At 42.8% G+C, this 15627-nt stretch overlaps 1 protein-coding gene across 1 annotated transcript; it reads left to right on the top strand.

The window, feature by feature from the left end:
* The first annotated feature begins 3015 nt into the window (after positions 1-3015).
* On the top strand, positions 3016-15075 carry LOC139479603 (uncharacterized). Its single transcript, XM_071262443.1, has 9 exons — positions 3016-4114; positions 6579-8062; positions 9069-9300; positions 10263-10499; positions 10748-10851; positions 12280-12409; positions 12535-12646; positions 13856-14035; positions 14994-15075. Exons 1-9 carry the CDS (start codon positions 3016-3018, stop codon positions 15073-15075), a joined length of 3660 nt encoding a protein of 1219 aa, XP_071118544.1.
* Positions 15076-15627: the final 552 nt, after the last annotated feature.

Raw genomic sequence — 15627 nt, 5'->3', positions numbered from 1 at the left:
ACTAGTCCAGATCAGTGTCGGATTTATATTGCTAGAGCACTGTGGTACCATGCCGCAGTTTAACATGAACACCCCACTGATGATCAGACACAGTATACTGACTACGAGCTGACCAGTCCTTGTTTTATCAGCTTAACGAGGAGCGCCAGGCACGGCAACAAAAAAAACATCTTTTGGTATGACGCGGCCGGGAATCGAGCCCATGGCCTTCCGTTGTCCGTACAGGCGCTCTATCCGCTAGACCAAATTTCTGGAATGATTTGACCAGGCCTTGGATGATGAAACATTGATTTTTTTTATATCAAACGAAAATATACAAATAGATAATTAGCAACGATCACAATAACGTTTTTGTCAATAGTTACAATGTTGACTTTTTAACGCCAACTTTATAATCATAAATTTTCAAGAGCAATGTTAATGATTAAACGAATCAAATGGTAAAAAAAGATCAAAGTACGCTGTAATGTCTGCCAGATGTTCCCTTATCATCTAGAATAACTTGCACTACCTCTTAGAACGCAACAAATGGCTATTGGTTCTCTGTAACTTCATCGATCCTTAGATGTCCTTTGACCATTATTATGATATCTATTAAGACACTTTTAATATGTAATAATTACGTTCTACACGTGGGCGGGATCCACCTGACTTGGGTGATACAAGCGGTTTGTGGTGTAACCAGGATAAGACTACTGTTGGAAGAAATCGTGTTTTGTTATCAGTGGTCAGAGTCTTCTCTGACCTCATAACGGACCACACCTGGCGGTCATTCCAGCAAGTGTTGTGGTCCTTGGAGGTCGAGTTGACAAGCGGATAAAACTAGGACACCCGGGAATCAATTTCAGCCAGAGCCATGTTGCTTTGGAAGGTGTTTCTTGCTGGTAGGTGACCGGATATTTGTTAACACCGGATGCCTTGTTGCTCTGAATTGTGGAAGTTGCTTGTGGGTGACCGGGTATTTGTTTATATTGGATGTATTGTTGCTGTAAATTGTGGAAGTTGCTTGTGGGTGACCGGGTATTTGTTTATATTGGATGTATTGTTGCTGTAAATTGTGGAAGTTGCTTGTGGGTGACCGGGTATTTGTTTACATTGGATGTTTTGTTGCTGTAAATTGTGGATGTTGTTTGTGGGTGACCGGGTATCTGTTTACATTGGATGCCTTGTTGCTGTAAATAGAGGAATTTGTTTTGGGGTGACTGGGTATTTGTGAATACCGGATGCATTGTTGCTGTAAATGGCGGAAGTTGCTTGTGACTGGGTATTTGTGTATACCGGATGCATTGTGCTGTTAATTGTGGAAGTTGCTTGTGGGTGACCGTGTATTTGGTGGTACCATGTCGGTGTCATGTTGGAGTAAGCAGTGCGTTCCAGACTTTTATTACCGTCTTTGCCATGCTTGTTGTTTTGACACAGGTCCATCCATGGTACCACCCAGTATATGAAGAGGGCGTCATGGAAAATGATATATATATAAATCGTTGGAATAGGCTCGTATACAACCTCATACTTATGCAGGCAAAAACATCTGATCTTGTCCTTTTTAATAAATCCAATGAAATAATTTATATCATTGAATTTTCTGTCCCCTTTGACACTAATGTGATTGACAAAACATGGCAAACATGCGGACCTCGCTTTCGAAATGTCACGCTTGCATCCCAAGTACCAAGTTGTCCGACTCCCAATTGTTCTCGGTGCCTTAGGTTTCGTACCTCCCAATATGTTGACTGACATTGGGAGAGTACCCGGGTTTGCTACCAGCCCTTCTGACAATCTGGGTAATGCAGAAGGCTGCAGGGTTGGGGAGTCTTCACATTCTCCGAGAAATTCAAGATGGGTTCGACCAGGCAGCGCTTCCAGGGAGAAGTCCCATTCGCTGTCTGGGCTGCGTTTAGAGGGGGAAAGGGTTCTGAGCTGATGATGAACCTAACCAACCTGACTGTGCAGGGGGGATCACCAAACCCTCTAAGCTGCATTTCTGTATTTTAACCTGTATATAATAATAACAAAAATGCTGTTTGACTTTTGTAACTATCCAAGAGGCGTGCCTGTATGCTTGACTTTTAAGGATGACAGAGTAGGAGATTTAAGTGGAAGAGAATTCCATTGTGAAACGGCGGCTATTGGAACGATCAATATCCAAAAGTCTTGAGTATATAAGGTGGGCTGTTGAACAGGAACTGGTCGATAAATCGAAATGCACGGATAGGTCATATGCTTGATGTCAGATCTTGGAATTGAACCGAGTCAGAGTCAGAAGTTTGAAGTCAATCCTTCTTGATGGTTGATGAAAGGACTCAGGTGACCAGGTGTTACACAAGATGTTACCCAGGCATGTGAAAAGTGGTATTTGTTGGTTGGTGATCAGGGATATGTGTAGGATAAAACAAGTCCAGATTTTAAACCCTCACCCAAGCAGTTTTAATCTCATGAAACCACGAGAAGAAGTTTTTAATTTTACCTTTAAACCGAACGAAAAACCTGAAACAACATTTATCAAGTGAACGATTTCATGTTTTAAACATTCTTTCCATGAGTCTTCGGAAAAGGACGAAAAATGTCTCTTGCTGGCGAACCCGTTTTTGAACAAAGAGATTCTAAATAAATCGTTGTTCATCAGCGCCTCCGAAAGTTGCAGGTTCGATCCTCTGAAATATAAGGAAGCCATTTGGCGTTTGATTTCATGTCATTTACTTTTACTATTGCTTCAAATGCAAATTGAATAGCCTCGACACAGAGGGACTTTCTATAGAATTTTTCTGACACACAAGGACCGACTGTGGAATATCACAGGATCTGAGGTACTTTCTAAAGAATATCCTGGAGGCCTACAACAATTAAAACCAGTAAGACAATAGGATGACGTAACTAGTATCTGTAATCAGTGTTGTCTGCTACTTGGTGATCAGGATTTGTTCCGTCATGTTGATTGTTTTTTCCGGTGTGTGAACAAGACCTCATCATCGGAATAGCATATTCATGTAAACAGTGGCAATTTACTTACTGACGATGTCAGTTGGCGCGGTGATGGCTCACTTTCTTGATGTGATAAAAGTAGCATCAGTCACTGGTATTTGTCAGTGTATGCGGGAAGTAGCATCAGTCACTGGTATTTGTCAGTGTATGCAGGAAGTAGCATCAATCACTGGTATTTGTCAGTGTATGCGGGAAGTAGCATCAGTCACTGGTATTTGTCAGTGTATGCAGGAAGTAGCATCAATCACTGGTATTTGTCAGTGTATGCGTGAAGTAGCATCAGTCACTGGTATTTGTCATTGTATGCGGGAAGTAGCATCAGTTACTGGTACTTTTCAGTGTATGCGGGAAGTAGCATCAGTCACTGGTATTTGTCAGTGTATGCGGGAAGTAGCATCAGTCACTGGTACTTGTAAGTGTATGCGGGAAGTAGCATCTGTCACTGGTACTTGTCAGGGTATGAAGGAGCACAATGAAGTAGCATCAGTCACTGGTACTTGTCAGTGTATGCGGGAAGTAGCATCAGTCACTGGTATTTGTCAGTGTATGCGGGAAGTAGCATCAGTCACTGGTATTTGTCAGTGTATGCGGGAAGTAGCATCAGTCACTGGTATTTGTCAGTGTATGCGGGAAGTAGCATCAGTCACTGGTATTTGTCAGTGTATGCGGGAAGTAGCATCAGTCACTGGTATTTGTCAGTGTATGCGGGAAGTAGCATCAGTCACTGGTATTTGTCAGTGTATGCGGGAAGTAGCATCAGTCACTGGTATTTGTCAGTGTATGCGGGAAGTAGCATCAGTCACTGGTATTTGTCAGTGTATGCGGGAAGTAGCATCAGTCACTGGTATTTGTCAGTGTATGCGGGAAGTAGCATCAGTCACTGGTATTTGTCAGTGTATGCGGGAAGTAGCATCAGTCACTGGTATTTGTCAGTGTATGCGGGAAGTAGCATCAGTCACTGGTATTTGTCAGTGTATGCGGGAAGTAGCATCAGTTACTGGTATTTGTCAGTGTATGAAGGAGCACAAAGAAGTAGCATCATTCACTGGTACTTGTAAGTGTATGCGGGAAGTAGCATCAGTCACTGGTACTTGTCAGTGTATGCGGGAAGTAGCATCAGTCACTGGTACTTGTAAGTGTATGCGGGAAGTAGCATCAGTCACTGGTACTTGTCAGTGTATGCAGGAGCACAATAAAGTAGCATCAGTCGCTGGTACTTGTTGTCAGTGTATGCGGAAGTACAATGAAGTTACATTAGTAACTTCGATATCAAGAGCACCTGAACTTTCAATAAAATGCCATCACCCCGATAATGACACATATAACAAATATAACAATACATGTTCACATGGCCTGATGTTGGGCAGTAGCGAATAAAGTAAAATGACTTGCTCCCCTTAACATGCCTTTAAGTAACCTGTTTGCCCCTGAGTGACACGAGTGGTCACGAATGACCTGCAATTCAACTGTAACTCAAGGGCAGTACGTTCAGATGTTAAACTGGGCGGCAAAAGAAAGATCGAGCTCAAGGATCGATAAAAATACAACAAGAAGAGGTTTTGTTGTGAATTATAAAATAATCTCGGGAGGGGTAACAAATGATTGAGCAACAACAGTTTGAATGAAATTGGGCAATCACAGGTAATGTAAGTTCAAGGTAAACAATAGTGGGGTAAGAAATTTCATTTTCAAAATATGTCTGAAATATCACCAAACAATTGCCAGACACACTACAAGTTCATTGTCGGCACAGTTGCCTTCAATAGCGTGTATGACCTCCAGCTGCCTCAATGCATGCTGTCATGCTGTCATGCTGTCTTCTGATGACGTGGACTGGAATCCATTGCCACTCGTCTCTCAGGGCCTGCTGCAATTCTTGTGTGTTGACGGGAGGCTGGTGGCGTGCACTAATCTGTCTGTCAAGATGGTCCCACAGATGTTCAATAGGATTCATATCGGATGAGTTGGCAGGCCAGGGCAAAACGTCAACGTTCTGCTGGTTTAGAAAGTTCCGAGTCAGTCTTACTGTATGGGGCCTGACAATGTCCCCTGCTGTTGGTTTTGTAAGAACGGAAGCACAACTGGCTGCAACACTTGGTCTCTGTACTGCACAGCGTTGAGATGTCGCTGTATAATCACCAAATCAGTCTTCTGATCTCCACAAATACCGCCCCACACCATGACATCTCCCCCGCCGAATGTATGGACCTCTCGAATACACGCCGGAGCCAAATGTTCCCCTCTGCGTCGATAACTCGTTCTCTGCCGTCATTTCGAAACAAGTTAAACCGACTCAGTAAACAGCACTCGACGCCAATTTCTCACTTGCCAGCGTCGAACCTGCCTCACCCATCGCAGTCTCAGGCGTCGATGTTGAGCAGTCAGTACCATTCCTCGGAAAGGACGATACGCTCGGATTCCAGCAGCACGAAGTCGTCGTAGTACTGTAAGTTGGCTAATGGGATGTCCCAACGCTGTTGCCGCCGCCGTCGCCGTTATGAAACTGTTTCGCAGGTGAATAAGCCGTATCTGACCGTCTTCGAGTGGCGTTGTCACTCGCGGTCGTCCGGTTCTAGGCCTGTCCTGTGTCCTCCCTGTCTGCCTGTACCGTTGAATCAGCCTGGCTACTGTCAATGGTGTACAACCACACCTTCTGGCAATTTGGACCTGTGTTGCCCCCATTTCGGCCATACCGATGTCTCTCTCTCTCTGCTCCTGTGACAGTCGTGGCATTTCTGTTGTGTGCTTTCATCACATGTGGTTTTACGCTGCAGATGAACGCATTTATACAGCTAACATGCACGTGCAGTTTGTGCCGGGAAACTTGTTTCACCATTTTTTTGTCGCTGCACGAGCGCCGTCAAAGGTGGTGCGTTCGGGTGAGGTGTTTTTTTGGTACATGTTCAGTCTGGGCAGTCATATTCCCAATACCCACTTTAAACCAGTTATCGCCGTTTTTCAGGAAAATTACAAATTGCCAACCTATACTTTCTTTTGCCGCTTAGTTTCGATATGCTGTACGTAAATTCTTCAGCAACAGAACCATCCTGGTGAAAAGGACCACCTCCAAGATCTAGTGGACAGCACATCTGTCCAGGTAGCGGGAGGTCAATGGTTCGATCTCCAGACCGCGTTATTTCAAAAGACCTATAAAATTGTATTCGTTCTTTCGCAGCATCTCATCATTAAGGGTTAGGCCAAGGACTGAGCTACTCGGATTCAAAATAGTGTATGTTTTGATGTGGTATCCATGGGTGTTAAACCCAATTTGACCTAATGATATGGTAAAATGTTATTTTTACTTTTTCCTGTCAGCGCAAATATATGGTATCAGACATAACATAAGCATTGTTAACATATAAAGTTGAGTTGAGAGATTTTACCATTTTCTTTGATTAACGTAAAACGAGAAATACTTGCTGAGATATCTATTGTATCCAAAAGTATTTCCAACAGAATTAACCCTCAGATATGAATGGCTGTTTCCTTTCATAAATGTGATTACATATTAACTACACCAATGGTATGTCGGTTGCTGTTACACATTGGTAGAACAGATACACTTCACTAATGGATCTTTACATGCCCCTGCACAGGTGTCGCCCTTCTGGCCGTGGAGGATGTATCAGCAGGTACCTCTATACCGGTTCCCACAGTAGAACCTAATAGAAGTGGTCCCCCCACAAAAGTGCCTGAGCTTAACCCGTCATCAGGACCCATAGGAACAAATGGCCCAACACCGGTGCCTGGAAGAACCAGAGGAACAGATTACCCTACACCAGTATCAAATCTTAATCCAACAGCTGGACCTATGGGAACAGATGGCCCTACACCGGTATCAAATCTTAATCCAACAGCTGGACCTATGGGAACAGATGGTCCTACGCCAGTGCCTGTAGGATCCAGAGGAACAGATTACCCTACACCCGTATCAAATCTTAATCCAACAGCTGGACCTATGGGAACAGATAGCCCTACACCGGTATCAAATCTTAATCCAACAGCTGGACCTATGGGAACTATGGGAACAGATGGCCCTACACCAATCCCTGTAGGATCCAGAGGAACAGATTACCCTACACCAGTATCAAATCTTAATCCAACAGCTGGACCTATGGGAACAGATGGCCCTACGCCAGTATCAAATCTTAATCCAACAGCTGGACCTATGGGAACAGATGGCCCTACACCAGTATCAAATCTTAATCAATCAGCTGGACCTGTGGGAACGGGTGCCCCATCACCGATGACAAATATCAACCCATCAGGACCTATTGAAACAGTTACCCCTACATCGGTAACCAATGTTAATCCATCCACAGGACATATTGGAACAGGGACCCAAACAACGATGTACAAACTATCAGTAGGGCCAACTCCAAAGTCTACACCACCACCGAATGTTAAGACATCAGCAGGAACTATGACAATGTCACCAATAACTAGTCATAAACCATCAGCAGGATCTAGCTCACAGTCAACAGGTGATCATTCTCCGGTAACCAGTATTAGACCATCAATAGCAGCACAACATTCGACCAGTGTATCATCAACGGTGCCTACTACTAAGACCACTGTGGAACCCTCAACAACGCGAAAACAACCGACAACGTCATCAGTGACAAAGTTATCGACAGCAGCTTCTACGAGTGCAATGAAACAGACAACTAAGAAGATAGAAGCTTCGACTTCTGAACAACAAACAACAATGACGACTCCTGTCGCAGTAACAAACACGATCTTAAAAACTACAAAATCACAAGTAACGAATAAGCCACAGTCAAGTTCAGCTGAGAATAAGACCGAATGTTTTGAATATGTCGGTTGTTTTGATAATTTTCCACCTTTTGACAATGCTGGCTTTGACCTTCCATATTCACCGGATGTTATGAATACAAAATTTTGGCTTTTCACGAGGAAGAATAGAAACAACAAACACGGTCTGGATTACAGAAATGTCACAACTTTTACAGCTTTCGATTTTGACGCAACGAAGCCGACGAAGTTTATAACACACGGATTCAGTCAAGATGCATCAGCGACATGGGTGGTTAAGATGAAAGATGAATTCCTCAGACTAGTAAGTGAAGCCATTTTAACATTTATGCTACCAATGTCGCACCATTAGGCTTTCCTAGGAATCTCGAACCCACACCCTCCAGATGTGTAATGAGGCACACTAACTATAAGACGACAGAACTGTGAGGCACCAGTAAAGCGAATATTTCCTAGCAAGATAAATTTTAAGAGCGTTTCTTTAAACTGCCGTAACGTACTTTTATACAAAATATTTGACAAATATATAGAGGATATTTCATGTGACGAGTGAAATGTCATGTTTCTTTTATCGAATAGCCACGAGTGAAAATATCTCCTCTTCGGCCCCATTACGAGATGAAAGGGAGACAATTTGAGGGGAGGTAACTCGTGTGTGACAATAGTTCCATCAAAGTGTTAGGTTCACTGCAGTGAAATATCAGATGCTTGGTTCACTGCAGCGAAGAATCACTTCTTTCAACTACAAAAACCTCAGTCTTTCACACTGAAGTATATAATAAATAAAGATTTCGACGGTTGATAAGTCGGGGTTCATAAGCTAACGCCCTCAATTTTACTCATTGCTTCCCTCAGGTTTATCTATGTCAACCAAAACCTCGGGGTCGTGTTTTATTCTTTTTTTCTAACATTGAACTTCATACTGAGAGGGGGGCACGGGTGGTCCAGTCGTCTAAGGCGCCACGATTCGCTGTGCAGAGTTGCGTCCCTTGGGCACGCCAGAAACCTTTTATTGTGGGTTCGAATCCCGGTCCGCCCCGATAATGTTTCTAGGTTTGTCAGCACCATACCCGTGCTCGTGGGTTTCACCGAAGTAGTAAACGTCTGAGACCTGCATCACTTCGGGCTTTCCTCCCACATTAAGCTGACACGCCGTGATATAACTGAAATATTGTTAAAAGCGGCGTTAAACCGAATTACTCACTCACTCACTCATAATGAGAAATGCTGACACGAAAACGGATATTTCAAAAAAATTCCTCGTTATGTTAAAAGCTAAGTATTAAAATGCACCTGTGTTCAAATATCAGGGTGACTTCAACGTCGTAACGGTGGACTGGAAGAAAGGTGCGGAGTTCCCTAACTACGACCAGGCTGCATCCAATACACGACTTGTTGCGACGCAGATCAGGCTAGTCGTAGATATTCTGGTGCACCGCGGCCTGAAGTTGCAGGACCTCCATCTGACCGGGCACAGTTTGGGGGCTCATACGTCAGGGTACGCGGGCTTCCTCTTGAACGGCAAAGTCGGGAGGATCAGTGGTAAGTAGAGAAAAAATAGGGCCGCCTGCATGTAGCGTCGAACTCGGAATAAAGTTTTTCTTATTGGGTGCAAACATTCAGAACGGAAAAAAAACACATCAACATTAGAGAAAAACCAGTTTCGTCCGTCGGGCGTAAAAGGCAAAATAGCGGTAAAAAACCCATGCGAATTGATAACAGAAAATAAGTGAAAAGGGTAAGCATGTCTTCCCCCACCGTTAGCACCCGCCACTCACACAAAAAATAAAACAAAGGTAGAAACACACACCTTAGTAATGTATCCATTTCATGCGAATAGCTGTACACACAGTGAATATTTTGTTCGTAAAGTTCATCAAACATAGAATAGACTAGGTCTCTCTCCATTTTCTTATAGAAAACCCATAGGGCTAGCGGGTTATAGTATCTCCACAGCAACCTTTAACCAAGTTATTGCGTACCAGCATACTACGACGGCCTTTGACGTTGATCATAATAACAATTTCGCTGTTTTTTCTGGTCCAGACTCGATTATTTACGGGAATCGTCATATAGCTGGAATGTTGCTTAATGAAGTCTAACGTGAACAACAAATAAACAAACAAACCATATACATATGGAAGAAATGTATTCTTTTAAAACCAATTTTAGGGCAAGACATGCTTACCCTTTTCGCGACCACCTTGTTTCATCATTTGTTTTTGGTGTTTCATTCATATCATTTTCATCGCTATTTTGCCTTTTGCACAGGTGGAGTTTGTTTCGGCAGATGGTTTCTCAGACGTTGGTGGCTTGTATTTAATTGATAATATCATTGCAACGACATTTTGTCGCCATACAAATACATATTTTTGATTATGGTTGCTTCTTTATGCAATGGAAAAGACTAACGCCTTATATGATGTCAATGCCCATCATGCACATGTCCGACCAACACGAATTCTGACCAACCGATATGCTAGACAACGAGTGACTGTCCCCAGGTATGGACCCGGCTGAGCCCAGCTTTGAGAATCTTCCTGACATAGTTCGTCTCGACAAAGCAGACGCTCAATTCGTGGATGTCATCCATACAAACGGCGAATCTATTGTCTTGGGAGGGTTCGGCTTGATGGAGTCTTCCGGTCACGTTGACTTCTTTGTTAATGGCGGTGAATCACAGCCTGGGTGTAAGTCAGCGATATCTGGAGCTCTGAACAGTATTTTTGGAAGCGGAGGATGTGAGTTCTAGGATTTTGTTATTCTATAAACAATTACTGTAACGTCTGCCTTACATACTAGTACTCGTCAAGCAATGTTCGATCAATGAATATGAAAGAAAATATTGTTATGACAACTTAGTCATGATCATCTTGCCATATAAGCACAAGCTGGAGGTTAAATATTACATTATGATCTGTCGAGTTTGCCAAATGAGCACCGGTGAGTGGATTAGAGTTCTAATACTTTACACTGGTCCTCTGTGTAGCCATCGGGGAGGAGGTAGCCTGCAGCCACGGGCGGTCACACGACCTGTACTTGGAGTCCATGTCCTCCCCCTGCCCCTTCACATCCTACCCCTGCTCCAGCTACGTGAGTACCCCCACTGACAGTGCAAATATCACTATACAACTATTGTCAGTGCTCGCTACATTGCCCCTGCTCCAGCTACGTGAGTACCCAGCACTGACAGTGCAAATATGACTCTACAACTTCGGTCAGAGCTCGTTGTACAGAAGCGCTTGTATCATAACACTGTATACCAAGAAGAACTGATGTTACATGTACTCCACATCTTGCCACCGCTCTAGCCACTAGAACGAAGAGGCTGTTCCTCCTTACATTTTTGAATGGTTTATCTTAAGCCTGGTCATGACAAAGCCACAGGTTCAGTTTCACACATTTGTGTGAAGTCCATTCTGGAGTATCACTGTCTTGTTATTGCTGAAATATTGCAGTTGCTATGGCCGAAGGAAAACTTGAAACTTCAACTCCAGAGTGAGTGAGTAGTGTGTGAATTGTGCTTGTTTATATATTCTCCACACATTCTCCTGTTTCAATTAATAAGTCACTGATACCGCGGGAAATTTACTAAAATGATTTCATCTGAGAAAGATCTCTTACAAACTTACTTCAACATATTTTTACAAAGCAATTGTACGATTCGACTTCTTCAAGCATTCCAGTAAAGTTCGAGATGACCCGTTTCTGGTGTATTTATACATTTATCAGCCTAACGGAAGCATAACACGTGTTGTCACCATTTTCCAACTGCGACAGTAGGGCTGTACAGAGAATGCGTGATAAAAGTTTCCACACAGGACATCAGACTCGGTCACTGTTAAAGGGCATGTTTGTTACTTATCATGTGACCTTTGCCATCGGTTACATGTGAAACCTCCGGTTCAAAACTGTATCAAATGCATTGCAGAATCAATCCTTGGAGCATCATTTGTGCTAAGCAGAAATATCGTAGAGAGAAGTGTGCAATTGTGTATATGGTTCAGCGTTATTACATACACGTGTAGATGATAGACGAATTTTGTCCATATGTATTATATGGCCTCTTCAGTTTAGGAGAAGTTCGTTATGATTCGCCTTCTTAAGTCCAGTGTACATGCATAAGTTTGGTGATGGTGTAGGGTCGTGGTTTATGAGTTCTCACGCAAGTACGCTGCGTGATATCCGCTCTGATGTGACCGTAATACTGTAAACAGTGATAAACGTACATTGTCTGTCCATTGTCATCACCAATCCATGGCTATAGTTCCTGCCCATTGTCGCCACCTTGTCACAACCACACCACAGCTTTATTGTCTGTACCTTGCCACAACCAAAACATAACATCATTGTCTGTACATTGTATCAACCATACAGTAGCTTTATTGTCTGTACTTTGTAACAACCACACCACAGCTTTATTGTCTGTTCATTGTCAAAATCATACCATAGCTATATTCAGTTTGAGCGTCCTTTGTCACAACCGTTCCTTTACTTTATTGTCTGTCCATTGTGCACCAGGATGACTTCAAGAAGGGAAAGTGCCTGACTTGTGGTTCTACTGGCTGTTCCCAACTCGGCTATTACGCCGACCAGTATTACGCCCGCGGTAAGATGTACCTCAACACCGGCAGCAAGACACCATTTTGCGGTAAGTCACGTGACTACATGACATTTGACATGAAATTATTAGATTAATGTTATCCCATAAGAGTTGTGAGTTATGAAACGAAATGGAAAATATTTTGTCTCTTTTATCAGTACATTATGTTTAAGGGTATCACTATGGCGTTGAAATCAAAACGAGTTCTACCAAGAATACGAAAGGTCGACTTTTTGTCAAGATGGAAGGCACGTGGGGAACCAGCGAATTTGTCCCAGTCACTGGGTAATGCAGTTACCTTTAATTTTGCATATATAAAGACATCAGAAAACTTATAGTCGTGTATGGTGTTACGTGTTACCCAGAAATCTGTACGTAAAAGAATTTAGTGTGAAACTAACAACAAACAAACAACAAACAACAAACAAATGGTATACAATCAACAATTGTATTACAAAAGTAAATCAATACAAGCTGCTGTGCAGCAATTATAATGGTAGTACACAATTGAGTGGTAGTACAATATTCAATGGTAGTATCAAGTGTGAGAGCAGTGAAAATGACAATGACAAGAATAATAATCACCTGGCCGCATCAGGGGTCAAGCTTCCGAGATAGGCCAAGGCTTCACACCAGGGTGAAAAGTGACCTTCACGCGAAAGCTGGTGTTGATGATGTTATGTCAGATGAAATGTGAATTGAGAGAGGGACGCACCCGCTCCACTTACGTAGACTAACAAGCTTCTAACACTTTCTACACATTGCCAGACCAGTCGAGTGTCATTTGAACATCACAGAATATTCCACATGATTCTATAACGCTTGACATCTATCCATTCTATTCCGGAAGTTTACAGATAAATCAAGCATCTCAATATGATTACAATCTCACCACTGCTGACATTAACTTGTACTTCGTTCCTGACAGACCCGTGAAGATCCGGGGTAGAATAGGTCCTCAGCAACCCATGCTTGCCGTAAAAAGCGACTATGCTTGTCGTAAGAGGCGACTAACGGGATCGGCTCGCTGACTTGGTTGATGCATGTCTTCGTATCCCTATTGCGTGGATCGATGTTCATGATGTCAATCACTGGATTGTCTGGTCTAGATAATTTATTTACAGACCGCCGTCATTTAGCTGGAATATTGCTGAGTGCGGCGTTAAACAACACACAAACAAACATTCCTGACAACTGATCATTGAACTTTTACTGAATCTGAACAGAAACAATGCAATACAGTTACAATCATTGTTTAACTATAAATTAAACTGCTATATCACAATGGGTACTTTTTGTTTTATCTCACAGTTCACCTCCTACAGTATATTTGTAATAAGTTAGCTATCCAAATGTGAAAGATTTCGGTATGATGATAACTCGAGACAACCGTCTTTTGTAAATATGACTAACATCTAGATAACGATTCTGACAATTGGTCAGACAATATTAATGTGAATGATTCAGGTTATAATGGACTTGATTCAATTGTAGAGACGATACGGTGAAGGCCGGAAGTGAGGTTCAGGACGTGATTGTCTCCCCTGTGGAGGTTGGCGATTTGAAATCTCTAGTGTTTAAGTATGTTAAACACTCTGGGTTCTGGCTTGGCGGAGGCGAGGACACGCTTAAAGTGGAGAGGGTTAAAGTTACCTCAGGAGAGAATGGTTACAGGTAATGGAAAGTTGAAGACATAAGGGTAGGACGGGGTGGTGTGGAGAAGGGTGGGTACTGTCACATAACTCGGAGGAGAATGGTTACATGTAGTGTAATAGTAACTTATTAACTCATCTGATTCTATAACATAACGAAACATATGGTTGTGGGTTGGAATTCCGGTTTGCCCCGATTATGTTTCTAGGTTTTCAGCACCATACCCGTGCTCGTGGGTTTCACCGAAGTGGTAAACGTCTGAGACCTGCATCACTTCGGGCTTTCCTCCCACATTAAGCTGACACGCCGTGATATGACTGGAATACTGTTAAAAGCGGCGTCAAACTCACTATAACATAACGCCAGGCTCGTCAGTTGTTATGGACAAATTATAAAAGAAACACAGTCTTTTCCACTACATGCACGTAATAAAACTCTCGTTTTTCATACTAATAACTTGTATGACACTCTCGTACCTCCCTACTAGTTGAATAATCACCACTTGTGTATACATGGCTATATGGTTATCGTATCGATACGTCTGTGCCGAGGCACATGTGTTTGTTTGTTACACAACAACGTCATTCGCTGGCGCCAGTCGTTATGAAATCATCAGTGATATCAAGGCACAGCCTGTATCTGGAACCCTGTCAACTAAGTTAAGAATATGCTATAATACTCTCAACCTTACCAAATCTCTAGAGTGAGTGAGTGAGTGAGTGAGTGAGTGAGTGAGTGAGTGAGTGAGTGAGAGTGGTTTTATATTGCTTTTATCAATATTACAGCAACATCACGGCGGGGGACACCAGAAATGGGCTTCACACATTGTACCTATACATGTGAGGAATCGAACCCGGGCCTTCGGCGTGAAGAACGCTTCACCACTAGGCTACTCCACCGCCCCAGATCTCTGGACTGTCTGGGAAGAGCTTAAATATTTATTCAAGAAAATGTTTGAATTGAGTTTTATTTATTTCAGTTATCTGTTTTGCTATGGTGGCAAGGAAGTGCACCACAATACAGAAGCCCGAACAGTCATCACCCCCAGGACAGCATGTTAAAAATAAATGATATATTCACCTTAGGATGGCCTTTGTGATTTTCTTAACTGTTTGAAAAATGTACAACTTAATGGATAACAACTTCTGGTTTAATGCATATAGCGATATTTCGATGTAGATTCTTAGACCCATATCAAGGTGAGGTGGTGAGGTGAAATGGGGTTTAACGTCGCGTCCAAGATTATTGCACTTATATAGCGACGTGCATGCACGTGTATGTGTGTGTGTGGCTGCTTGTACTAGTCCGGACTGATGCCGATTTATAGTGCTAGCTCACTGAGATACCATGCCGCAGTTTTAACATGAATACCCCACTCAGACACAGTATACTGACTCCGAGCCGACCAGTCCTTGTTTTAGACCCTTAATGCCGAGCGCCAGACAGGGTAGACCCATATCAAGCTCCAGCTTATGTACTTATTTGCCAACTCCTATAATGCCAATCAAACATGAAGAAAATGAGTTCTCATTTATTGAAACTTATACATATTATGAGTGAGTGAAAGAGTGTGCTGTTACGCCGCTTTTGCAGTATCACAGCAATACCACGGA

This window comes from Haliotis cracherodii, unplaced genomic scaffold (assembly GCF_022045235.1).
Source record: "Haliotis cracherodii isolate W230 unplaced genomic scaffold, xgHalCrac1.p SCAF_4, whole genome shotgun sequence".
NCBI classification, from domain to species: Eukaryota; Metazoa; Mollusca; class Gastropoda; order Lepetellida; family Haliotidae; genus Haliotis; species Haliotis cracherodii.
Note: the sequence above shows the minus strand (reverse complement) of the source record. Positions and strands in the feature narration are given on the sequence as shown.